At 36.5% G+C, this 26,696-nt stretch overlaps 1 protein-coding gene across 1 annotated transcript; it reads right to left on the reverse strand.

Moving 5' to 3' along the window:
* Nucleotides 1–1,954: 1,954 nt before the first annotated feature.
* ptenb (phosphatase and tensin homolog B) lies at nt 1,955–26,352 on the reverse strand. The gene is made up of 9 exons (XM_066664490.1): nt 25,471–26,352; nt 16,268–16,352; nt 11,638–11,682; nt 11,358–11,401; nt 11,034–11,272; nt 9,913–10,054; nt 6,072–6,238; nt 5,621–5,842; nt 1,955–4,820 (listed from the first exon to the last, which is right to left on the reverse strand). The coding sequence occupies exons 1-9, from the start codon at nt 25,547–25,549 to the stop codon at nt 4,635–4,637; spliced, it is 1,209 nt and encodes a 402-aa protein (XP_066520587.1). The 5' UTR covers nt 25,550–26,352; the 3' UTR covers nt 1,955–4,634.
* Between the last annotated feature and the right edge of the window lie 344 nt (nt 26,353–26,696).

Consider the following 26,696-nt stretch of genomic DNA (forward strand, 5'->3'; position numbering starts at 1 on the left):
GGTGAACGTAGCAATGATTTTGTTTTTTTTTTTAGGATGGATTGAGGCTACTCTATACACACACACACACACACTATGTCATCTTTACTGTCTTCCACATGCACAAGGTTAGTGAACAGCACTAAATGGTTTTCTTAGGCCTGTACAGAGACAAATGCATGTAAACCCTGCTTCTGTGGCTCCACAAGGTCCAGTGGAGAAAATTATTTACAGGCAGCAGGGCAGAATGGTAAATCAGAGGTCATTAACATTAACCCATCTGCCGGGTGTCTCCACGAGCACACGGAGGATCTGCTAAAATGGATTCTTCAGACCCTGGATTATTATAGATTTACAACGTCATTCACAAGTGTATTTTTTTAAGGGAAAAGTCAAAGCCAGAGAGCAGCTTGTTTACAAATTAATGTAAATATTTCTCAGTTGTGTCTCCACAATGTAAACTGTGCACAAGTGTTTTTTTTTTTTTTTTAAGATATGTCAACAAAGAAAGAAGACCAGGTTACTTTTAAATTTTGGCATGGAATGCATGCATCACAAAGCCATTTTGCAAAACCTCTAACAACATACGGGTCAACAATTTAAATTCCCAATCATTTCGGATTCTATAATCAATTCAAATAAAATGTATTGATTTTAATTCAGCCACTTCAAGGTGAATTTTTTGCTGAAAGCACAGCTGGCACTGGCACAGCTGCACGAGGTCCGTACCCAGTGCCAAATGGCAGCTAGAGAGCTTTAACACCCTCCAGCATTGGCCTGTGGACCACAAGAAATGTGCTCTCCAAAATCTGAGAGAGACCCTTCCCAGAAGAGCAGAATCTCATCCTGCAGCAAAGGTGTAAAAGCCATATTAATGACCCAGATTTAAAGGAAATGTTTGATGAGTAAGTGTCTATAAACTAGTTAATGTTTAATGCTCATTGGCAAACGATTTCATTAAACAGGAAATCAATGTATAATATTGACTGCTTTGCCAATAAAGTCACCCCAAATGACAAGAATGAGACTTTATTGGATTTATGTGGAGTTTATAACACTAAGATAAAGGGCAGTTTACACATACAATTACAAACAAACATGTGATTTGTATGAGCATCATAACCTGTACAATATTTCATACATTGTTGGTTGTGTATTCTCAGTGCATAGCATTACACACAGAGCAACTGTTGCACATCACAAAATTATTTGAACAGGCGAAAATGGAATAAGGCTATTTTTTTCCTTCCAAATGACTGAAACTATATTGAATTTTCTTGATTTCTAAACTCAAACTGAATCCAGGGGAGAAGGTGAAAGTGGGGGAGGGACAAAGCCCCGTGGGCCCTCTGCAGTGGGTAAAGCCCAAAATAATTTTTAGTGCACAGGTCCACCCCTTCCATCCACATGCATGACAAATGTTCTAAAATAGTTTTTAAAACAAGCACTTTTTTCTTTTTTTACAGTAAACAAGAGGCACTTTGTGGCAACCACAGGCATCATAGCATATTGCACAAATCAGCTAAAAACTAGTGACATGAAACTTACACACTGGCACCTTTAGATTCTTATTATATCTTTAAAGCTGACTTTTTTTCTTTTTTTAATTGTATTTATTTATTTTTGATGCTGCCTGTGAGCTCCACACAAGTTTTTAACCCGTGCCACATAATGGTTAAGAGGTGTTAACCACCTTCATGTCTGTGTTGTGTGCGTTAAGGTACTGTGGCTAAATTCTCTATAGAGACTGACTAAGGGGAGGCTACAGATGTATTAGGGTCTGTGACCTGATTATTAAAGTGATGCCTTTGAATGGATTCATACATTGAAAGTGGAACATCCAGATACAGTACAGCATACTGAGAAGGGAACAGGAGAATAAAATACCTGCAGAGGGATTTGAATCAGAATGTGCATGAATACTGTCATAAATAATCACTTTATTCATTTTTTCTATTTTGTTTTGTTTTTAAAAAAAAAAAAAAAAAAAAAAAAAATCAATCACTTTCAGTCACATCCTAAATGGTTCTATGGGATGGGGAGGTGCACACATACCAGAATAGAAGTATACCAAGACACTTCATTCCTCCTCTATGCTCCTACTCATTTCATTGCTTGCATGGCTTTTACTGAGGGGAACTACTAACAACGGGAAGGAAGGAGTGAATTAAGAAGAGAGAGAGAAAAAAAACAAAAAACAAAAGTGGACTGATGACTGAAACCCTGCAAAAACCTGTAACAGTGCAAAAGTCTAGTACAACATGTTGCTCTATTATAGTAGCTTTAAATAAGTACTATTAAAAGTCAGTGCTTGGGCAGAATGGTAGAATTCAAAGCAAGAGCAGGGTAAGCATTGTCAACTTCAAGTAAGGCAAAGAATACCTCCTGTAGGGCCCTGCCTCCTCTGAGGGAAAAATAAAAACAAACATTGAGCTTAATTTTGGCAGGCTTTCAGTTATGTAAACAAAAAAAAAATCCTTGATTCTGAAGGTTGCTGTTTCCTTTGCTGGGTCAGCTAGTGTATGATCGCTTTACAGAAGGCATCATGTCCTCTTCAAAACACAGGAAAGTTTGTATTCTTTCTAGAGGAAGGCGAGATGCAGATCACATGCAATGACTCGGTGAGAAGAGTAAAGCTGCAATGTCAACAGCAGAAGGCAGCTTACTCTCTACCCTCTGAAGACTCTTGCCCAAGAGACTGAGTAAGGATTTTTCCTTTTTTGGTTTGGCCTATGATTCACCGCAAACCAGGTGTGTATTTAAAAAGAAAAAAAAAAAAAAAAGGCATGCTGAAAAAGAAAATTATATATATTTAAATATTCTCATATATAGGGCTTTAATATGTCTGAAGCAAGCACAAGACGTTCTGTAAAATCTGTAGCTGCACTATCCTCATTCCAAAAGGAATGAAACCTGGTCACAGGGGAATGAGAGAGGGGTTTATATATATATATATATATATATATATATATATAAAAATAAAATAAAAGTGACAAATCCCTGCCAGTCAGGGACACTAAAGTACATGAGACGGCCAGATCGCACATTATACATAAATAGTGGCGACACAGATGCATATACAAACGCTGCATACAACAACGCTAGATTCTCTGCTCCGTTTTTTTTTTTTTGTTGCGAGTTTGTAGTTTGGCAGTTTTTCAGCACCTCTGTTGAATAAACAAATGGTCATGGTTTCATTAGACCAAAATAATAAGGCTACAAACTGAGGAGCCAAAGATCTGAGGTCTGACAAAAATTAAGGTCAAAAAACAAGTGGGCAACAGGAATACATGGATATACTGCATAATATGGCATCAACGTGTCTTTCACCCTTTCTTTCCCTCTCTCTCACACACAAAACAAAAAGAACATCACTACACACATACACACACCCAAGACATTGTAAATATCCAAGTTGAGTTAGCATATTATCCAGCATATGATCTGACTGAACTACGCAGCATTTATGTATTTAAAAAAAAAAAAAAAAAAAACCTCAACAGAAATACAACAAATTCATCTTAGTTAATTTAAAATAGACCTTCCCTCTGTGCACAATTGAGTAACGTCATAAGCTTACATTGTGAACCACCACAAGCCTCGTAGTTGGCAGCTGGTGACTTAAACACATTGCCAAGTTTATGGGGGATCTAACATTTCAAACATAATGCTAATGATGGACCCTCTTGCAGTACCATCAATACCACAACCCAGAGAAAGAAAAATAACAGGGTGGCATTTGGAAAATTACCTGCTAGATAAAATCTTTAAATTAACCCTTTAAACTCTTAAGTGCAATGAAAAGAAAATGAAAAAAAGAGCTAAGTCTGTATCATTAACACTGATACTTATTCCAATAGCATGTAAACCTTTTGCTAACAACAGTGTTAACATTATTGTAATGCTGGAGTCCCTGTTCCGGTGTCAATTTTCATTACACAAAACCTTTCCTGCACTTCCAGTCAACGGCCATGGATAAAGTACAGACAATTAACGTTGCGTAGTCTAATACGGAGAGAAATCATTACTTTTATGTCAATAATAATGAAACAATGATTAAATGAATATTTGGTTTATGCAATATTTTTATGGAGGGTTGGGAAATAGGGCTAGCTTGCGAAAGCCCAAGAAGCTTTTCACAATAGGTAAGACAGGAGGCATGGCACACTAGGATAGGACAGACAGGCAGACAGACAGGGGATGGACACCTGACTTGAGCACTGGCCTAATTATAACCTGGAGCAGCAAATTCTCCCTTAAGCCCAAACGTCTTTTATATCTGACCTTACATACCCTAACTGAACTTCCTTTTCTGTATAATAACGCAAAAGGATTTTATACCGAATTGAGGACAGTCACCTTCCTCTTCCACCCCCTTCAGTCTCTCTCTCTCTCTCTCACACACACACACAGGGAAAAATAAACGTGTCAAGGCTTTGTAAATAAAAGGGGCCAAAATAATGTGTAGTTATTAAAAAAAAATTCCCTAAAATGGAGGCATCACAAATGAGTGTCTCATTTCTGTACTATTGTTCCTTTCTGTAAGAGGAAAACCAAGGTGGGGAAGGGAAAAGTACTTGCTTTCAGTTCATATTCAAGTTTTCTCCTTTTTACAACTCTGGTTTACATGTTTTCTTCCCACAAAGGAAAGAAATTTAAACTTTCGTTATCTGTGTGTGTTGATCATCATCAAGCTGTTCATTTTCTGGGTCTGAGTCTGTTGTGTCAGAATATCGATAATGGTCCGGTTCATTGTCACTAACGTCCGGTGTTACAGACGTGGAAGTGCTGGCCTCTGAGTTTGAAGTCTCCTCCACTGTTTTTGTGAAGTACAGCTTCACCTGTGGAGAAAGAGCAAACTTGATTCAGAATTTGTAAACTAGCAGGATTAACTCTACAAGAGCATATCAATGTGTCTTTTCTTAGTTTAGCTTTAAATAGTCTCAATCTTTCTTCATTCTGCTGCAGTTAAAGTTTTAATGTCTGATGAGCAGATTTGCTTCCTCACCAGAAAGTGTAGCTGAATATGCAACATAAATAAACAAAACAATGTTTCACATTAATTAAAAGCTTACATTATTGTAGGCAAAAACAGAGCACTGCATGCAAAAAAGTGCCATTCGAACCAGAACGTAACACTATAAATATTGCAAATTCAGTCCTCAAAACTGCAATTCAGTTATTACTAACAAGATTTAATTCTAAATTAACTGAAATCTGCCTTTGCAGAGTTATTCATTAAGTTGCAGCAGGTATGGCAGACAAATTAACAAATAAATGGAATATTTAAAAAAGAAATGAATTAAAAATAAAAACTGGCCACAAAATCCCCTTCCCCCTAAGAGAAGAAAAACTGGCAAGAGGCACTCATAAGAAGCGTGCAAGGGGTCCTGCTCTATAGCAAACTGTTCAAAGGAACCTTGTTTACTTAAATGATATCATATACAATTATTCCCTTCCTATTGTGCAGAATACAAATGCTGCTCGTTCAGATGCATAACAATATAACTGCAGGCATGAGCTTACCCAAAATAATCTGATAAGACCAGACTAGCTAGTAGACATGATTTTTAAACAGCACCAAGAAAGAATTAAGCATCTATAATGCACAAAGCTTCAACAGCATCCATGATGAACTCACCTTGAAGTTTGGGGAAAATAATCTGTTGGCTTTATCTTTGTTGGCCTTATCCAAGTCCTTCTTGGTTAAAGTCAGGATTAGGTAATCCTTATCATTCTCCCCCCTCTCTGTGCTCTGGATTCCATCCATGTCCTTCAGTAAACTTCCATTTTCTACCTTCTCTGAGTTCTCTTCTGGTCCAGGGATGAAGAACGTATTTACCCAAAAGTGGAACATTTTGTCCTAGATGAAAAGACAAAGTGAGACAGACATATTACATGTGCTTTTAATTTTACTGTAATATTTTAGTTATAGTTGCTGAGAGGTGAAAATATAAGAATATAAAACGTTTTTATTCATAACATTTAAGGTCAAATTTGAGGTTTTTAAACATTAGATAATTATAAGTACATGTAGCGCACCCAAGCAATTCCTACCAACAGAGGCACTGACTGACTTAAATGATACATACCTTCTTCATCATCTTGTTCTGCTTATGGAAGAACTCAACTTTGATATCGCCACACACAGGCAGTGGCTGGGGAAACTCAAACAACATGTACTTTTCCTCACGTCGCGTGTGCGTGGGACTAGACGTGTGAATTTTCACCTTCAGCTGGTACACCACAAACTGAGGATCTGGAAATCAGTGTTTTCAAATAGTTAGTTACTTTTATAGCAGGAGCACCTCACCCCAAGCAATAAAATGATCAAACATTTGTCATTTAAATTAATAAATTTTAAAACTACATAACCGCAGACTTTCCATAGAAATAATTCACATTAGTACAATATTGTGATAACCAACAACAATGATGCAAAAATGTTTTGAGTCATGGATTGGATAATTTTCTCAGATTACTCAAAAAGTAAAAAGGGAGACATCTGTAAAACAGTCATTTTAGTTTGCAGTTTGAAAGTATTGTAGCAAGCATACAAGAAAAGATGAGAACGGGTATAGCCCTATGCTAAAAAAAAAAAAAAAAAAAAGGAACCTCACTCCCAAACACACACACTAGTGACAAGTTGAGCCAAATAAGGTGCTCACTTAGGCTAAAACGCATTCTCCAACACGACAGTGAACAGTCCCAAACAAAAAAATATTGCTGAGCCATGCAAACACATCAGCTGTTTCAAGACCCACTTGGTCCCAAGGCCACCCAAAATCCATAGCCAACACTACAATATTTTGTTACTGCTTGGTTTGTAGTAGTGACTTTTATCTTGACGTGATCTGTTTATGAAGTTGCGGTTGAGTGGAGCCACTGCTACATTTTATTTTCTTTCGTTACGTTCCACATTACAGTAGTGGAGTCCATCCATCTAAGATTGATTTACTGAAGATATCTCCTTTCTACACACACACCTAATTTTCTGGCATGGTGATATAACACCATTAGAGGTTAGTGGTTTGTTAACCTGAGTGTGTGTGTGTCACCATCAAATTAAATAAATAATCACAGATCTCTGTCCATACTTCCAATGTGGGAAGACAAATCAATGTTATGGGCATTTAAGGATGTGAAAATTTTCAAGTAGTGAGTAAAGGAGATTTATACAAGACCACCACAATTTTTTTTTACTGCTGAATTAATAATAATAACCAGTAATGCAAGTTGACAACTTGTTTACTTATAACTGGATTTACCGGGATCATGAGAAATAAAAAATTTCTAAATCTGAATATATTGGAAATAAATCACTGATTTAGGGAGTGTCCAACAGTAGTGGTGTTACCAATATTTTCAAATGCAACTTAAGTGTGATAATTTCAAAACAAGGCATGGTTTTGATGGACAGGTCTAGCAGCCAATGGAGAAACAGATTTTTCAGATTTTCATTGGACATTTTGAAATTAGCTGCTATGAACATACAGAGTTTAATGTTTGGATGAAAGTAATATTCAACCAAGAATCATAATTATGCATTGAGCATGATATGATTATTTTTGCATGGACAGAAAGATGTCAGGTTATGATTCACAATATTATCCTGCAAAAAATATATTGTTAAAGCTTATTTTTGGACAAGGTAAATCAGCACAATGACATGGCCTGCCAACCGCTCAGATTACAATTCGACTGAATATATGGTCATTTTAAAAATTGGTCTTGAAATGGCTCCATCCTGCCAAACTGATGTTACCCACAAGAAAATTTGTAACCAACTTGATTTTGAATGTATTTTCAAAAATCCATTTCCAATGAGGAGCAACAAATAACTAAATTTCTATTGATAATCCCTTCATATTTTACATCAACACTGAGTAATTTCATCAATGAACCTCTGCGGCAACTAGGAAATATACGCCATTAATTCAAATAATTGAATTTGCTTAAACAACAAAACAAAATATGTTTTGTATAATTATTTATTTGCTACAAAGTAACAGATGTGAGTAAACATCCTTTTAAGACGTGTTTAGTGAAATCTTCTTTGAAGTGGGACATATACACCCAAACACTGTTTACCAAAAGGAAAACTTGGTTGATGTAATTTTTGCATTAAACAAATTGTGATATTGATAGGGGAGGGATGGATAAATACATTGATAGAGAATAAAAGATTCCCTGAATAGTGCTGGCTAAACACAGTTCTCAATACTTCATATCCATATTATAACTATATAACATGCATACAAAGCCAATTTGCATTAAAAGTTGGAATGCTTCTCTAAATCTAAATAAAAACGGAATGTTATGCTATGCAAATAACATTACCCTGTAATTAATTTAGTACATATACATTATTTTAAATAATAAAACTTTAGAAATGTTTGTGTCTTTTGAAATATTTATTCCAGGAACACAATTAATTAATGCATGAGGGGGCAACACAAACGGTACAATATCTTAGTACTACAAAAAGGGAAAAGAAAAAAAATAAAATAAATAATAATAAAAAAAAACTAATTAGGTTCACTGGCAAAAGGTCAGTGACATGAGAGTCCTTCAAAAATAAATTTGCGGGAAAGTTCAACACTGAAAATTGCATGGGCAAATATTGAAAACATTAAAAGATTCAGAGGCATCAGAGTAATCTCTAATATGCAAGATACAAGGCCCAAAACCAATACTGGCTGGGTGAGGTGACACTGAATTAAAAGAAATAACTAACATGGATTGTAACAGCAACAAGTCCAACTACTCAAGGTCTGTCACCCATTGAAAACAATAGAGCATTGTGAAGTTAAAAAACACTATAACTGAGACTCCAAGCTGTTCCCCATCAAGCAAGAATGGAAAAACCTTCCACTTTCCACACTACAGCAACTGGTCTCTTCAGTTCCCAAAGGTTAACAATGGTAAACATTTTTGGAACATGTTCTTTTTTTAATACTTGCTGGTAATAAATTCAAAATAGATAAATATTTGTCAAAAAACCCGAACCTCAGTTTCAACATTTACAAAAACATCATTTTAAAAGTGAAAACTGAGAAAGTTTGTTTTCTAAAATGTTTAGGACAGTGGTACAGTAGGACAAGGATTCAGAACAACTGCTATACTTAACTGAAAAAAAGCAGTGGTTCTCAAGTCTGGTCCTAGAGTACCACTGTCCTAAACATCTTAGAGACTCATCTGCTCTCAACACACCTGATGCAACTAACGAATTCATTAACAACTCCTTCCCAACCTGAAACGGGTGTGATGGAGCAAGAAGAAAACTACAACATGCAGGTCAGAACTTCTCTAGGATTGGGACTGATAATCATTGAATTACAGGGTTTAAATACCTTGCACATCTTTGCATTTTGAATTTCCATTTTGCAGTGTCACAACTTTTTTGCCTTGTACTACATTTAATTAATCAATGATACGTTGTGAAATGACAATTTATCTCAATAACCCTACATTTAGTCAAACTGCCCACATTATGTGCTCTAGTGTTTTCATGCAGTTTGCTAACCAGGTGGAAAAGAATGTTCCAGGGAAAAAACAAGGAAAATAAGATTATGAAAACTGACATTAATGAACTTTAGTTTTAGCTAATGTAATATAGGAACAATGGAAAATTAGTTGTTACAAAAAAATAATGGTATTATGGGTCAACATCCAAGCTGTTCCTAGGTACATTCACTCATTCATTCTTTCATTGCCTGTAACCCCAATCTGGTTTTAATTTAGCAGTGGAGCAGTATTAGCTTTTAATCTTACAACCGGTCTAAATGTGTATTGTCCACAAAACGTGCATAGGAAAATTCACTGTGACATAACCCATTACAAATGATAACTAAATTCCCTACTGTCATTATTTAAATGATCAGTCAAGAAGTTTCCTTTAAGTCAAAGAGAGCTGAAGTTAGAAGCACTTACTGCAGGTTCCTCCACTGAACATTGGCACCGTCTCAAAAACCATCTTGTGAAATAGCAGCGCCACTGGTCTGTACTCTAGCTGGTTCTTGAGAAGGAAGCTGTAGTAGAAGACGTATCGCCTTTGACTTGGAATAGTCACTCCCTGGGGGTGGTTATTAGAGGGGTTTATATACCTGACCACACCATTCAATACTTTAAGCATTTCAATTTCACCACTATTTGAAAACAGGATGATTTCACACTAGGAGCTATGAAAATATAATATATAAGCTGATCACCCAAAAAGTATATAAATAACCAAAGCAAAAATACACTACATGGACAAACTATTGGAACACTTATTTTATGACATCCCATGTTATATCCATAGACATTAATATGGAGTTTGTCTGTAGCAATTTTCACTCATTGACCCAACTTGAGGTCAGACACTGATGCTGGATTATCTATATTATTTTGTTCTAGTTCATCCCAAAAATGTCAAGATGGGGTTATGGCCAGGGCTCTGTGTGGACCATGTCCTTCCACACCAAACAGTCCCAACCATTCCTTTATGGACCTTGCTTTGTGTACTGGGGCACATTTAGGTTGGAAAAACATAAGGGCAAAATGTTCTCACAATGTTGGAAATGTACAATTGTCCAAAATGCTTATCGTTGGCTTATTGTCGCTATTCTGCTTGTCGTTGGTAAGTCTTCGTCAGATTTCCAGAAAAACAAGATTAATCACTCCACAGAACCCGTTTCCGCATGACTCACCTGAATTCAATGATTAGGAGGTGTGTCCCAATACCTTTGTCCACATAGTGTAATGCAAAATGAATAATATGCCACTAGGTTATTTACTTCCCATCAGGATACACAAAATGACTGTGTCAGTACAACTATGCTTTGCGTAGGTTTTTTTTTGTGCTTTTATTTAAGTTAATATTTTTAAAATGGTATGATAATTGAGAACTCACTATGCCATGCTGATATTATATATACACTCATATTAAACTGTACTTCAATTCATTAAATATCTCAAAACTCAAAGCAAATTAAAGATCTTATACTGGGAAAATGCAAACCAACACCTAATTTTATCTTGGAAAAACACAAATATTATGACTTGGAAATTACCTTCTTGTCTCTGGTCCTGACTTCTCCATAGAAGTCTAGAGCCTCTTGTGCTTTTCTAAACTTCCCTCGGTGTAACAAGTACGCACAGATCATGACACCTGTCCGGCCTTTTCCAGCTTTACAATGAATTGCAGCCACATGATTGTCATTTTCACTGAGCCATTTATCCAAGTCTTCACAGAAAGGTTTGATAAGCTCCAGCTGAGGAGGATTATGATCTTCAAACGGGTATTGTGCAACTGCAGGACACAAATGAATGTTAACCACAAGCTCTGTGTTAATGTTATTTCATGAACAAACTGTAATTCTTCATCCGAGTCTTACCTCTGCAATTAAATTTGGCAGCATCATAATGTCTCTCTGCACATCTGTAAATGCGGGAGAGAAGAGAGAAAAGAAAAAAAAAACACTGTATTAGAATAGAAGGGGAAGAAGCCTTTACAAAGCAGATAGAACAATGCAAATATCAATAAATGTTACTATAGTTTTATGTTTAGTTATTTAGACAATGTACTGCATGCACCAACTAGGTACTAAAATGGCACATCAGTTAAATCTCCATAAAAAATAAATAAATAAAAAAGGTATGTAATAGGTTACTTACAAATTATATATCTTGTAATGATTTTTATGCTTTGAATCCAGAAACCTACAAAGAAAAAAGAAAAAAAAAAAAAAAAAAAAAAACACATTACTATAGCAGAAACATACATTGTTGATTTTGGTTACTTTGTATCTGTCTCCATGCCCCAATAAATGTGCTCAAAACCACTGTCTCACATCACTGTCTCACATCAGTGTAGCCATCAGCACTCAGTGGACCTTTACAACACACACACACACAGTACTTTTACAAAGAAAGTAATATTTTAGGGTATTGTGGTCAAATGCAACATCATTCATACACTGAACTTGCAATGATGTGTGGAAATAATATGCAGTATATTATTATTTATTCTCTACATGACAAAAGTAGCAATTTTGCTTTTGCTAGGAAAAAAATGTTATATTTAAAATTAGGCAAGATCACACAGTGCTAAGTTCCTTGGTTCACCTTCTAACAATTTCTTCCCCAGCCAGAGTATAAATAGTGTTTCCAATTTCAGATAAAAGTAGTCCAACTTGTAGCCCAAAAGATGCAACTGACAGAATTCCATAAAAATGTCACTAAGGCAAGAGCAAGTGTGTAAGAATATCTGTTTTCAGAGAGTAGTAGGGCTAGGCAATCAAGTTTTATTTTCAATTACACTTTAGTGTTCCACGAATTATAAAAACAAGACAACCAAGATAAAAATTATTCAGCCTAGGGCTGTGACAACTGCATTATAGTAATATCGCTGTCATGTGATGCATACTGCACTGTTGATGTCATTATGGCCATCACCATAATATTTTTTTTCCCTTTTTTTCTCTGTTAAATTTCAGAAGTGCATATGATTAATGTGTGAAATCATAAAAACAAGCATTGTTTAGTTATTACTGACTGCCTTCCTACCCATATCCAAGAGTTGTGAAGAAAAAATGTTCAGTTGCTTCTCACTCCAACTACATGTGTGAGGGAGAGGAACAGTCTCTGAATCATATCCGTTTTTTTCTGCTGCGTCTCTATTTATTAACAATTATTTCTGGACTTCAGTACTTACACAATATTCAGTTGAATATATAGGCACACAATACATAAACATAAATCTTAACAAGTGGGCATCTCTGAAGACTTTAAAATATGAACAAAACGGCAGTCAGTGGTGAGCTGACAGCATGACCTGCTATTTGGTTGAAGAAATGGTGGCATTTCATAGTGCTGGGAAGCCAGTGATCAAAGCCATTCTACAGGCTTTTGATAAACAATATGTGCTTTCTAACTGAAATTGGATTTTTCCTCAAACAGCAATCCCTGAAAAAAAGGAAACTGGCCTTCAATGCACTGGACAATAGAGGTGATACGACAGCTGTTGAGTATAAAAACGCACAGCCTGCACTTTGGGTTAGTGCAGAATTTTGGTGATGACTCTCGCAGAGTTGGTAAAGGAAGAGAAAGCTGCAGAAAGAACAAGCAGAGCTCAGCATGCCCCAACATTGCTTTGCACTGGGGAGATCTACACACATCTATTCGTGTTTCTTTAGAAGCTGTTTTTCCATTTTACTGAGTAAGTACATTACTGAGTCAGTCTAAACGTGTGCAAACACTCCAGAGAGGCAAAATTGACAGCCAGGGTTTAAACAATAGGACAGAGGTCAATTTCCAGTTGAAACTAATATTTTTTTTGCCACAGCCATACAAGCCATCATCAATAGTTGTAGAGGAAATGGAAGCACAGAAAAGGATATAGAGAATCCTCAAATTACAATTATAGGGTCTAGGTCCAGCTGAAGTTTAAGAGCTTCAGAAAGCCAATCAAAAATATTGAAGCCTTGCAAAACAGAAAAACAAGTGGGCCAGAGAAACCTCTTGTAGTCTACATGTATAACAAAATGCAGATTCAGAATCAAAGATCTTGTGCAATTTGACCCTAGAATAGTAGAGTATATCAAGCAGTTTTGATTGAATCAACCGGTACCAGGAATTTATAGAACAATGAATTATCCTAGACAGGCTTCCCCTCAAAACCATTCACAACTAAAAGACACAAACCTTACTTTTGAACCTGTATCAATGACTAAAACACTCTTAACAGAGTTCATACAGTTTTTCCAAGGTCAAATTCAGATCCATTTTCAAACTTTTCCAGCACCTTGGAGCTTTAGTAAATTGTATATTTATTCAGATACATGCTCAAAATGATTTTTATATGTTTTTATAGAAAGGGTGATAAACAACCAGAACTGTATTTGGTAACAGCAGAAGAATTAAAAAGAAATTGAAGTTTTAAATTTGTCACCTATTTATAAGTAGAATTTCCATGCTACTTAACCTGGCTGAGTCTACCATTTATATTTTTCTCCCTGTGCTTTTGTGTGCAAAATGTTTAAAAATTGCAGATTTATATTTTCGCCTTGTGATTTTGTGCCCTCTATTATTGGCATGAAAATTATGCCATAAAAACTAGCATTACCAAGTTGTATCACAAATAGAACACATCATTAAACCTGCAAATTCACCAGCTAGCAGTGTACATAAACAAATTTTAAATAAGCATGCTTTTGAAAATTCACCACTACAATGTACCTTTCATGTGACTTGAGAGTACAGACTCTCTCATTGTGAAAAGATGCAGGTGCTTTTTGAAGACTTTGCAGGAGTCTACTCATGGGTTTTGTCCTCATCTAATCCGTTGTTTGTATTTGTTGTTTTCTAGCCAATGCTCATTAAAATGGCAGCCAGAAAAAGGTAGTAGCTTTATACAGGTATGGGGTTGAGTGGTATAAAAATAACACTGTACTATTTAAAAATGGGGACAGTAACTTGAAAAGAAGGCAGTATTTATGGTGTGTCAAATTTCAGCTGTCTCTTTAAAAATGCAGCTAAAAAACATTCATGTGTATTTAAGAGAGCCACAGGGAGGGGGCACTGTGGGAGCTCAATGACTTCTGATGTCATTGTCTGAAAACAGGGTGGAGAAAACAGTTGAGAGTTGAGTGCTGAGTTTCAGTTAAAAGAGGAAGAAAGCTGTAAACAGGCAAAATACTAAGAAAATATCTAAGTGCGTGTGATTTGAGCCTCAGTTCACTGAAAAATCTGCTTTGGTGTTCTTGTTAGCTGGCCAGCTGTGCTTCTAAACAGTGTAGAGCCCGTTTTATTTTGCTCATTTTTTTAACTTTTCTGTACCTCCAGCACCAGTCCATGAAATTAGCTCCCTCAGAAACTGGTTTTTATCAGCAACATGCATATGTGTGCAGTGTTTAACTAAATTCACTTGACACTGTGCTCACAAACAAAGATCAGTGCAGCCCGACAGAGCTATTTTAAAGATATTGTAATGAGTCTTTAATTGTCAAAATATGATCAAAACAACAAAACATTTTTGGGCACTTTAACTTGGAATCCTTTTTGAAATCTTCTTTTAGAATATTCAAAGACCCCAACCTCTCCATAAGTAAAATGATTAATTTTACTACAGAAAAAAAATGTATTATCTAAGCTTAATGGCAATATTTTTCCTTCCTTGACAATCTCATGCCCCTCTCCAAATAGCTTTTTACCCTCACAAAATAGGAAAAATAAAGTCCTGACTCACCTAGATTTATTCTGATATTTAGTCTTGTTTCTAATTCAGTACACTTCCCTTTTAAGGCCAGACATTTTGGAAGGAGGGCGCGTTCTCCCGATTGGCTGTAGAGTGAGATCACCTCCCTCACTCCCACTCCTGTGTTTAAATGGACTTAGTAAGAAAAGGACAAACAGTGAAAGGGATCTAAGCTTTGAGAACTTAATTTTCCTGATTGTTGTTTATTTTGATTGCTGTTGCCATATAAAACTGTTTGTGTAGTCTCTTGCAGTGTGCGTCTGTTAGGTGCATTGCAAAGCATTGGTTGCTTTCCTGCCCCCTTGGTTGAGCATCATCCCCGATTGGTCTACAGACTTGATCCACAATTGCTTGTGGGTTCCTCTGGCATGGTGGAGCCAGATTATTGTTTTTTTTTTTTTTTGAGGAAGAGATCTCATGTATGGAATAACTAATTCTTTTTGTTTTAATTCAGTAGTCATACATTTTAGAGTACTGACTTATATTATCAGTGTCCAGAGAGTCTGCCCATTTGACTGACGTTTAATATGTAAACAGTACGTAACCAACTGCACCAAAGAACTGCACCGGACTGAATGTGCATTCGCATGACCCAACGTCCCTGTGATGGTGTATCGTGGCATCCACTGTTAAAAATACTATTCAATATGTATACTATATAATACATACAAAAATGTATGATGTTTCCAAATTCAATGAGCATTAATGCTAGAATCATGATCTCAAGATTTACCAACACAATCATGATTGTAATTTTTGTCATAACAGAGCAGTTCTAGCAGGTATTAAGTTCTTCTGCCTATCTTACCAATTCTTGTTGAGATACTAATGAACTGTTCACATTATATCTTTTAATGGAGTTTAGGTGAATATAATGCACCAAAAAGTTTAAAGCAGCTAATATTGTAATATCTCTTTAAATCCCAAAAACTAAGCATTTATTTACTTATTTTTACAAGAGTGATATAAAAGACAACTGAAATTTCAACTCTGCATGCAGCGACCTTTTTTTCAAGAAGAGTTTGTTATTTAAAAAAAAAAAAAACTCACCGAACAACATCATCTATGTTGTTTCTGTAGACCCCCTCTAGTCTTTCAGCAGGAAAACCCATAGCAATTATATTGGGATAAATATCTGTGCTGTAGAATAAAGGAAAACAAGCAATGTCGTTTTTGGACATATCACAACAGCATAATGTTGCCCCAAAAAATAAAATGCTGCACACACTTTTTAAAAACCCTAATAATAACAACATTTTTAGTGCATAAAAACATACATTTGGATATTCTGAGTGCATAACTATCCAAAAACCTTGAAATAAGAAAACCTAGTTAATTCTGTTCAAGTTTAATTTTCAATGTCTGTAAAACTGCTTTGTAACCACCAGTAATCAACACCATCAGTTTGTAAAAAGCACTAAACAAATTATTTTGACTTGACTAGTCAGTTCTTTTTGTGGACTTAAGTCAGTCAACACAGAATTCAACAAGCTGCTCAGATTAGGTTCCCCTTTTCATGCCAGAAGTGGCAACATTACAATCATACCTCCCCTATCTTCAATCATAGTGCTGAAATACTTATGGGAGAGGGCAAAGGTAGGGTTAAACCACATTCAACAGACACAACAAGATCAGGACGAATAAGGGAACCAAGCCTCTTCCCACAAAAAGAAAGGTGCTTGATTTTGAACAAAGCATGGCATAAACATTTCATTTATTAATACTCCAGAGAAATGTGTAACTTCTGGAAAAAGGCCAGATATGGCCTTTTGGCAATATATAAAATTTATAAAACACAGAAAAAGAAACAGGAAGCATCTTGAATAGCTGTTTAAGATAAATGTACTAGTAAATGGTTAAAAATGTTGCAAAATTAATTCCTAATAAAAACAACCCAAAGATTGAGACAAATCAAGAACATACATATAACACATTTTTTACACTAATTTTATAAAATTAAGAAAACTAAAATCCAAGGGTTACATTACAGAACCAAATACAAATATTTAGGCATATGTGAATCACACAAAAGTCAAGATATTTCAAGCTAGAAGCTCAGTTTCTCATCTAATGTGACAGTCTACTTTGGCCATGCAGCGAGAGGCCGGACATCAGGCTCCTGGGTAATATAGAACAGATGGGCCTCGCAGTAAGCGACCAATGCATGGACCTCTAACCCAGAAGGCCACACAGGGGCACTAAATAAATCACACTGTGCCTCAGCCCGGCCTGGAATTGCTTTCCTTCCTCACCTTTCCATAACAAGTGCCATGAGAGCTCATCAGTCGTCCCTCGTCTGACATTCACATTCTCACACACACACACACACACGGCTCAAGCATATTTTATCAGAGAAGCACCTCAATCCAACATGAAAACCAAAAAACAAATGCATATTTCATTTCTCAATATTCGTCTTTCAGATATATTTGGTCTAACCTGATGATATTTGATACAGATGCAAGAGGACATCTGAATCAAAACACTGTTGGCAAGTAATTGTTTAAAAAAAATATCTATATGTATGCACAGCCAATATAAACATTGGCATCACAGCATTTATTGTGCTAAAATTTCTACCTTTTAGTGCCCTTGTATCTCTACAGAAATAAAATTGTCTTTTATTACGCAAAATGTACATAATCTATATACATTCCTCTATGATGTTAATCCAGGTAGATTGTGTCAATATCGTATCAGCAGATGTACATGGCGGGAGGGGTCTGCACTCTATTTGTACATCTCTAGTATTTTGTGCACATGGTGCAGCCACACTAATGTACTCAAGCCATTTACTTCATTTATTTGTGCAATCATAAGAACACAATTTTTTTTTTACAGATTTTAACAGATTCATTGTGAAATCCAGAATACAAATTTACTCCACCATCGGAGTACACCATCTTCAATCTGCCTTGCACAACTTAACAAGTGGAAGCCAGACTCGCGTATATTGTTAAATGATGTATGGAAACTTTTCATGAAATCTGCAGAAATAGGGATATCCTTCCTCAAAAAAATCTTATGTTCAATTAATTTCTGATGCAAATATAAACTATAGCTGTGTAATGTTTGTATAAATTGTCCATTTTCCATTTTGTTTGCACTGCACGTTATCATCTGATAGGCCTTCCTTAGGAACTATTAAAAAAGCTTTTTGTACTCAACAGAATTTTCTTTCATAACAAAATGCTTGACAAAGCTTAATTTGAACATTTATATGCTTTTGAATTGTACTGAGTAATGCACCTACGTATGAATATCGGACCAATTATTATATACTGAATTTTTCCATGTGTTTTATCTGAAAATGCTGGTAAATATATATTTAGAAATTGAGATAATGGAAAACAATACAATTTCTTTAAGGTTATAAATTCAGTAAAACTTACAAAGCATAGAGGTTTCAGCAAAGTGGCCCCTAAATGCTCAAACCTCGTTCTTTCAGAGTACATTAAATAACTCATAAAATATCATTGTGATATATAGTTAGTCTGCTATATATGAGAAAGTTCCGTTCCAATAAGAATTTCAACAAAATCCCCCTAGGCATACAACTTATCCTAAAGACCTAGTTACACTAGGTTTTTGTCCGTTAATTTTTGCATGCAAAATTCCATACGTTTTGATGCGAGTAGTGGTGACAGGCAAATTTTGTGTACAATTGGGAATACAATATCCCTGTGCAATAGCGTTGCTGCTCTAGCTGTGTGACCTATGATGCACTCTGCCCTCTCTGAGCCAACATGAAGGAAGCACTGACTGTTGAAAGATGATAACATACAACTCTTTCATGCGCATTACAAAATTAAATACAATAGAGGTAAACAAATAACAATACTTTTGAGAACTCCTACTGTTCAATCGCTGTTGCTACAATACTAGCACTTTTCAAATGTGAAACTGCTGAACCAAAATGGAAGACGGTAACGAGAGATGCAAAATCTCTGTGACCAGGGCTTAACCCTGGTCCTAGATGACCACTGCCTTGCACTTTGTTTTCCTGCTTCCTACACACCTGATCCAACTAATCAGCTAATTAACAACACATTAAAGTGGGTTAAAATGGGTGTTTAGTGCCGGAAAAGAACTAAAGTTTGCATGGCCTCGGGCCTCCAATACTTGAATAACAGATAGCTACACTAGATCTTGTTGGAAAAGCCTGCATGTATGGCATATAAGTTGGCCCAAAACATTTTAGAACCTTTTGCCTGGAAACAAAGATATAAAGTGTATTCAACTCTTATTTATTGTTTTTATATGTCAGGCCAACAATTTCAATGGCTCATTTATGCTCAATAAATACAAATATGGATATGCACAGAGTCTTCTCTCTGTGCTCTGCGTTCATTTCATCGCTGGAAACCGTAGGGGCAATATAGCCTATAATTGAAGTGAAACAAGATCTTTTGTAAAATAAGTGAAAGTATTCTCCATCCACATGTTCCAAAGTATTCAATGGTTTCACAGACCACCGCCATTTACACTGCTGCCTCTCTGGTTTTTTTTCTGTAATATGTAACATTACATTATCAGCACCACCTCCACTGTCGCCAGGTTTGTCATTGTCAGAAACTTTTGACTTGGCCCAAAAGGTATGCCATATGCACCACTACTATGAATGTTTACTCAAAAGCATATATTTAAAAATAATTTCACATTGGACACAGACCTTCACATTATTGGAAGGTTTGTATGTAGAGGACTTACTGGACCGGCCAAATCAGCTGTTCAATGACCATATTAAAGCAATTATCTGGCAAAAGCCATGATGCTAATCTCTATGAAACTGTGGAGACGTCTCCTTTCTATTAGCTATAATTACATTTGTACAATACTGATTTATTGTTATTCTATTCTCATTATTAGGGATGCACCAATACCACTATTTCCCTTCCAACACGATGCTTCGTGTTCAAGTATCTGCCAATACAGAGTACCAATACCAACTCTGTCTCTTAAGTACTAGATAGGTGCCTGTAAATCCAAATATTTATATTATACTTACAGATTTAATTTGTGAAAGCAGTATTCTGTATCGCTAATATGATACATTAAACTTGAATGGACATTTACTTCTATATTAACTGCACATTAAAACTTTTAAAGTTTCAGAGCCATGAAAAATCGGGCTAAAAGTTGCGTAGTGTAACCCCAGCTTAAGGCATACCAAAGAACACTGACTTCATCCAAGCACAACCACAAAAGCACGCTAACACAGGTCAGCAGCAGTCCTTAGAAAGTGCATTTCACAGACGTGGCAAATATCCTCATGACAGTTCAGGTCAACCTGTTCAGTCAGGCTAGACTATGTCTTCCTATTTGTACTTGTTACTGTATTGTGGAAATATTTATTTTTCCACAATTTATATTAAATTCACTCAACAGATAAGGCTCAGCGCATCCTGACAGAGCACCACTTCCCCACGGGAATACCGTATACAGCGATAATATTATATATTTGTATGATAGTATGAAAAATGTGTATCTGTTTTGCCAATTATACAGCAGTGCCATATACTCTTAGTATACATTAGTATACATTACTATTCTGACTGCAAAGGAGTCTGTTAGTCTGCAAAGCAATGGCATAATGTTTAACTGTGTTATCAGTTTTACATTGTTATGAGTCTATGTGGAGTCTATGTGGACTCTTTTCTTTAGCCTATATTTTAAAGCAATTAATAAACTGCCCAAGACCTCATTCAGGAAAGATGAAATTTCCTTATGAATAAATATGGGAACAGTTTTGATTTTAGAAGCATGACAGCTGGCAGTGGACTGTTCTGGCTTTTAAAAAGGAAAGAGATGTCCCTCTGACTCATTTTTAACAGAACAGGCTTGTGCTTAAAATTGCTATTGGCCAAAATGACATATTTCAGTTACTGTCAGAAATAAAAGACAACAACAGACATATAATAGACAAGAACAGTAAGAATTGTCTTTACTGCTACCTGCAAATTAGGCCTCACCTTCCAAATCATGTTAACACTTAGTTATTTAATTACTACTTCTCAGATGTGAAAAAAGGCAAAAACATTGCAGTCAAAAGACTTGTCTGCACAAGGCAATACAATAACTTCACATCAACGTCAATTCATAAAATATTAACATTCATTCATTCTATTTCTGTAACGTCTACCCAGAATCACTGGGCACAAGGCAGGAACACACCTGCCTTGACAATAAAACCATAGGACATTGGACAGGACAACATACAAATACAAATCTGATATTGACTGAAGGGTTAAAAGCCACAGTTCGGAAAGAATATTTTCTCAGCTTTTTTCAACCTCATGCATTTGCTATTGTTGACAATTTTGAAGATTACCGTTGAGAAAGAAAAATGTGTAATAATTGCTTTTTAAAGATTATCGCCATCTGCCCAATGCTTTGATTTTGCCGAAATTGAAACCAAAAATTGCTGACATTTATTTTATGCAAGAAAAAGACTGGATGACCAACAAACTGGCTCAGATTCTTCCCCCTCTGACAGTGTGGAGAAGCACAAATGCAGTGCTGATGCTCTTATTTGTATTACTGTATTGTAGAATAGTTACATTACTATAGGTCTGCTGGTATTTGTGTTTAATCTTTTACTTTATGTTAACTAAGTTATTTATAAATATTTTTCTTAGTTTGAGAACTATAATTAAATAAATGTGAGACACGTTTCATTTTCTTGTTTGCATGTAGTTGGTTGAAAGTTAAAATTTTGTGCAAATAACTGTTACATTCATCAATAACAATAATCCAGGGTCTCTCATCTTTCTGGGTTTCATAAATGTGTATATCGGAATCTGCAGATTTGTACATGTACAATATCGGATATCAGCTTTGGCCCAGGATTTTCATACTGGTGCATCCCTAGTCTTTTTGCTAGTGCTAGTATTTGCTAGCTGAGTAGATGCACTTCAAACAGACTCTGAACAATGAAACTTTCGACCTTCAAAACTGAACAAAAGAAATTAGCTTAAAACTTCACACTCTTTCCACGAATTCTTTTAAGTGTTTGAATATTCAGAAACCAAATGGAAATAGCATCAGCTATAATTTAAGAACTGTAATTACAGCATTTGCAATATTATCCTGATTACTTCAGTCATGCATTCAGATCAAATATAACTGCTAGCAGCACTATTCATCTGCACTGAAAACCCTCAATCCAACAGAACATTGACAAATCACAGGTACTCCCTTTTTAGACAGTGCTGTGTCTGTACTGTATTTTTGGTCAATTAAAGGATTAAAAAGACAAGTATGTTCATTATAAAAGAATGCTAACAGAAACCATTTCTCAAGAAATATCTTTAAGGCTATACTGTATCTTTCTCATCAAAATCAGTCACAAAAACTTTAGTCTTTAGACAGATATATAACAGCACTCTACTACAAAAAAAGCAAAAGAAAAGGAAAAAAAGAAAAAAAAGGAAGGGGGCGGGGGGCGGTGCGGACCTTAAATCACAGGATGTAAAATTCACATGCGACTGGAATCAGCAGGGAAGTTAACTGTGTGCCAGCCAGTATATACAGGACCTCAAACAAGGAAATGGTTTCATGAAACAGCAGCATGAAGCGCAGAGCAAATTAATGCAAATGAGAAAAAAAAAAACCCGACAGGTCAATGCACACAAGCACTTCAAAATAAAAATGGATTATTCCTAAACAGTAATACTACAGGCTATGACTTCAGCAATACCCTGTGGTCTGATAAAGGCCACAGCTTCAAAAACATCATCTGGTCTATGTCTGTGTGATAAAATATGCAACGTAAGCAAATTTTATAAGACAAATAATTTGTGATCAAATTACATGTGATATACTATGAGTGAACATCTTACACTGAAATTAAAAGGAAGTGATTGTGTGATGAGCTGAGAGCTTATGCAGGATACAGAGATACAGTGGATCCATTCAGCCGGCTGGTGGCTAGGGACAAACACATGCCAATAGGGTTCATTAATTCACTGGCTACTGCTCATTTAAAAATGGAAACTAGTCTGAACAACTTCACCAATAAATCCAGTCACCTGCATGACAGAAACACCTAAAATAATCCATCCCAATCAATACATTTCCACAAAAAAAAGGAGAAAGCATTTTAACACTGGTGATTTTTACTTGTTCCAAAAACATGTATTCTATTTAATTGTGCAGTGCCAGGAAATCCTCTCATCCAGTGAATGGTTCCTGGAGTACTGTATAATAAAAGAATGGTGGTATTTGTGATGTTTCGTGTAAATACGTATTTTTTCATTATACAAAATAAGACATCAGCCACATAAATAATGGAGCAATGCCTGTTTTTCCCTGAAATATCCACAGCCAACAAAACATAACTAGAAGCAAGAAACAACCACAAGATGCCCAAATTTGTCACCCCAGAAAACAGCAATGCAAAGTATATTCAACAATTTATTCTTACATATGTAAAGGACCCTAAAGAAGAGAAATGTTAATCTATTGCATACACAGAGATGCAGATTGGTTCAGAACAGAAGGGCCTTCAGAATGTATGCACTGCAGGGCTACACATTCTTGATCATATAAATCGGCTCTTAACATCAGCCATGTTCTGTAAGCAGCTGATGCAATGCTCCTTTGTGTAGCACTGATTGTGAATTTAATCTTGCATTTATGTAGGCTACTGGATACTCTGAGCTTCACAGAATATGAATCTTTTATTTCAAACCAAATACAAGCACAGCTGGCATTAAAATTATTCTATACAACTTTTGACACCAAAACAGCTTATGCTGATGACCACATAACAGCAAACTGAGAGGGCAAACAATGACAGGATATCTAGCAGCTACCCTGCAAAGCAGCAGAAAGATGCCTGACAGACTCCTGCTAAAACCAGAACTGATGTAGCCAACGTGGGCTTGCAAGCTAGCATTAAATAATTTGCTTAGTGTGAATTAAATGAAAGAAAGAAAAAGGACCTACATGTGCAATTTTATTTTTCCTACAAGTTTGCCAACCAGACTACGACAGGCTTTAATTTGCAGTAAGCAATACGTCTATACTTAATGGCAAGAAACCATGTACTAAATCTTAGCTTTATCTGACAGGATGACAATGTCAGCACCAGTACTGAAGACATGCACAAATGGGTTAATTGCAAAGATTCCTGTAAGACTGTCATGTGACTGGGCTAACTGGTCATTCTGGATGGAGAACAAGAAGCAAGCTGGACACATCATCTCATCCCAGATGATTCCACAACTGGGGATGTTCAAATATATTTACAGTTACAAATATGTACGAACGTTAAAGGTTTACAACATTCGAACTGCAGTTAAGTGTCCTCTACAACAATCTGTTTGCATGTTTTAGATACTTATAAAAACCTATCAGCACTTTGAAATTAGTAGGTTGCTTGCCTATGACAGCTAGATTTTACCTTTAAATATAATAATTAAAATATTATGCTTGAAAAAAATGCTTGTTTCATGAGCAATGCATTTTGCACTACGATACGTTTCATTTCTCTATCACTCACTTACCCCTGTAACCTGAATATAGACACCTCTACAACATACCAGGAACATCTAAAAGCCACACAGTGAACAGGAATCAGAATTATGCAAATTCCCTTAAGGCTCAAGAGCGCAAAAATAAGTTTGTTTCTTTGTCTTCAGTTGTCCCTGCATTCAAAGACTGCAGTAATGACTGATGTAGCTAGTCACTCTGAAAGCACAATACTTAATTAATAAACTGGTAGTAAAGCTCGGATTTTAAAAATACATTTCTAATGCGATATTACCTCATTATTTACTTATGCTATCAGTGTGGATGCCACATGTTGTAATCGTATTTCCTTCACCCTTTTAGCTACATTAATTAATGATTTTTCTAACCAGCAAATAAAGACTGTTTATCATTTTTTCCAAATTAAGCTCATGATTTCTTAGATTCTGTTCTGAACAGTGAATAAAACATGATTTGAAAGGTGCAAGCTATTTTCACAGGGACGCAAGTCCCTAGTAGCAGCGCATTTCAAAAACTTAAGTCTGAGTACAATTACTTATTTTATTCACCATGCTCTAAATGTAACTAGACATGCCAATAGTATGCCGTGTTTTAATTAAACATGCAGTTGTTAGGGGTTCTGTAAGTATAATCATAACCATGATATGCTCAGAGAAGCATACACTTTATCAGGATAACAATAAAATATCGCCATGTTCCACACCTCTACCTCATAATTCAAACCAGGAAAGAGCCCATAAAAGACAGAAAGAGGATACAGGTCAAGTCCAAGTCGAACCCATCTTCTTGGTATCTCCTTTTGTTTCGGCTGACCATCTTCTGTATGATCGTAGCCATCGCTGTGAAAGGAGTCTTTATGGTTTTCAGGGTAAGCGAGAGTATCGTTGCTTCGGGGCGCAAAGCCGCCGTCGCCTCTTCGTCGTCAGGAGCGTTATCTTCTCTCCTTGGCTTTATCGCAGCACTCTGGACGAGCCTGGCCAGTTCTTTTACCTGCTAGCAAGCGGCCGTGAGCCGTCTGCCGCTCGCTTGTAAAGGAGAAGGCCACAGCAGGCCCGGCTCCGGCTGCCCAAAGCCCAGCGAGAGGCCACAAATCGGCCGAACAGGCAAAAAGACGCTCCTCCCCGGCGTCTCTCTCTCTCTGAAGCTCGCCAAGTCTCTGGGTCCGCCGCAGTCGCCGTGATTGGAGCCGAAAAAGGCGGAGAGGGTCCTCTCCGACGTCTCCAAAACCCAGAATATAACGTTACTAGCACTGACGGACACACTCACACACTTTCTCACTCACACATTCACTCTACCTCTCACACACGGCGAAGCTCTAACGAACTGCTAGCCGATGAGCTAGCGAGCCAGCGCGCAGGAACATCTTTCTAACAGAAAACGTAGAGCAAATTTAACGGCTGCGACATTCAAACAATTAAAATATCCAAGTGGTCGGTATTCCAAAGCGCGAGGGAAAACCTGACAGCCTCCACCAAAACATTAAAATCACAGAAAAGAAACGCCCGTTCGTTGAATTAAATGCGGCGCTCCGGTCCGTTCCTCTCCTTTAACTCTCCACCGATAAACTCTCCTGCTCCACTCTCTCCATCATGGCTTCCAGTGAGAAAAACTAACGTTCAGACAGAACTAGCACTCCGCAGCACAAAGTAGTTCCGTGCTGACGGGCATTTATAAACATATTTCGAGCCTAATTAAATACACATTCAGTACAGATTAACCCTCGTACCTTAAAAAAGTTAAACCAGTATATAGCTGCATTGTATATGTTTAACTGTGTATATTTTCCCGAACGGCGGCGGACTAATACACACGCGTGCAAGCACCATACATGCGAACTCATTTTTGTTCCCCAGTCACGTGTCTCCTGAAATGAGGGAAGCGTCCAATATTTTACATCATTCCTTTTCGAAAAGCATTGAGGGGTTTTGTGTGGTTTATGTAGGTTAAGGTCCTTACATTGCGTTGCACGATGCAGTCTCAGCAC

Source organism: Hoplias malabaricus, chromosome 3, assembly GCF_029633855.1.
Source record: "Hoplias malabaricus isolate fHopMal1 chromosome 3, fHopMal1.hap1, whole genome shotgun sequence".
NCBI classification, from domain to species: domain Eukaryota; kingdom Metazoa; phylum Chordata; class Actinopteri; order Characiformes; family Erythrinidae; genus Hoplias; species Hoplias malabaricus.

Bases quoted from the DNA above. Each gene is read 5' to 3' on its own strand.
- ptenb (XM_066664490.1), bottom strand. From the start codon at position 25,549: ATGGCTACGATCATACAGAAGATGGTCAGCCGAAACAAAAGGAGATAC. The intron at 16,353-25,470 runs GTATCCTCTTTC...TCTACAGCACAG, and splicing joins GTTCGACTTGGACTTGACCT to ATATTTATCCCAATATAATT. The intron at 11,402-11,637 runs GTAAGTAACCTA...CCGCATTTACAG, and splicing joins CATTACAAGATATATAATTT to ATGTGCAGAGAGACATTATG.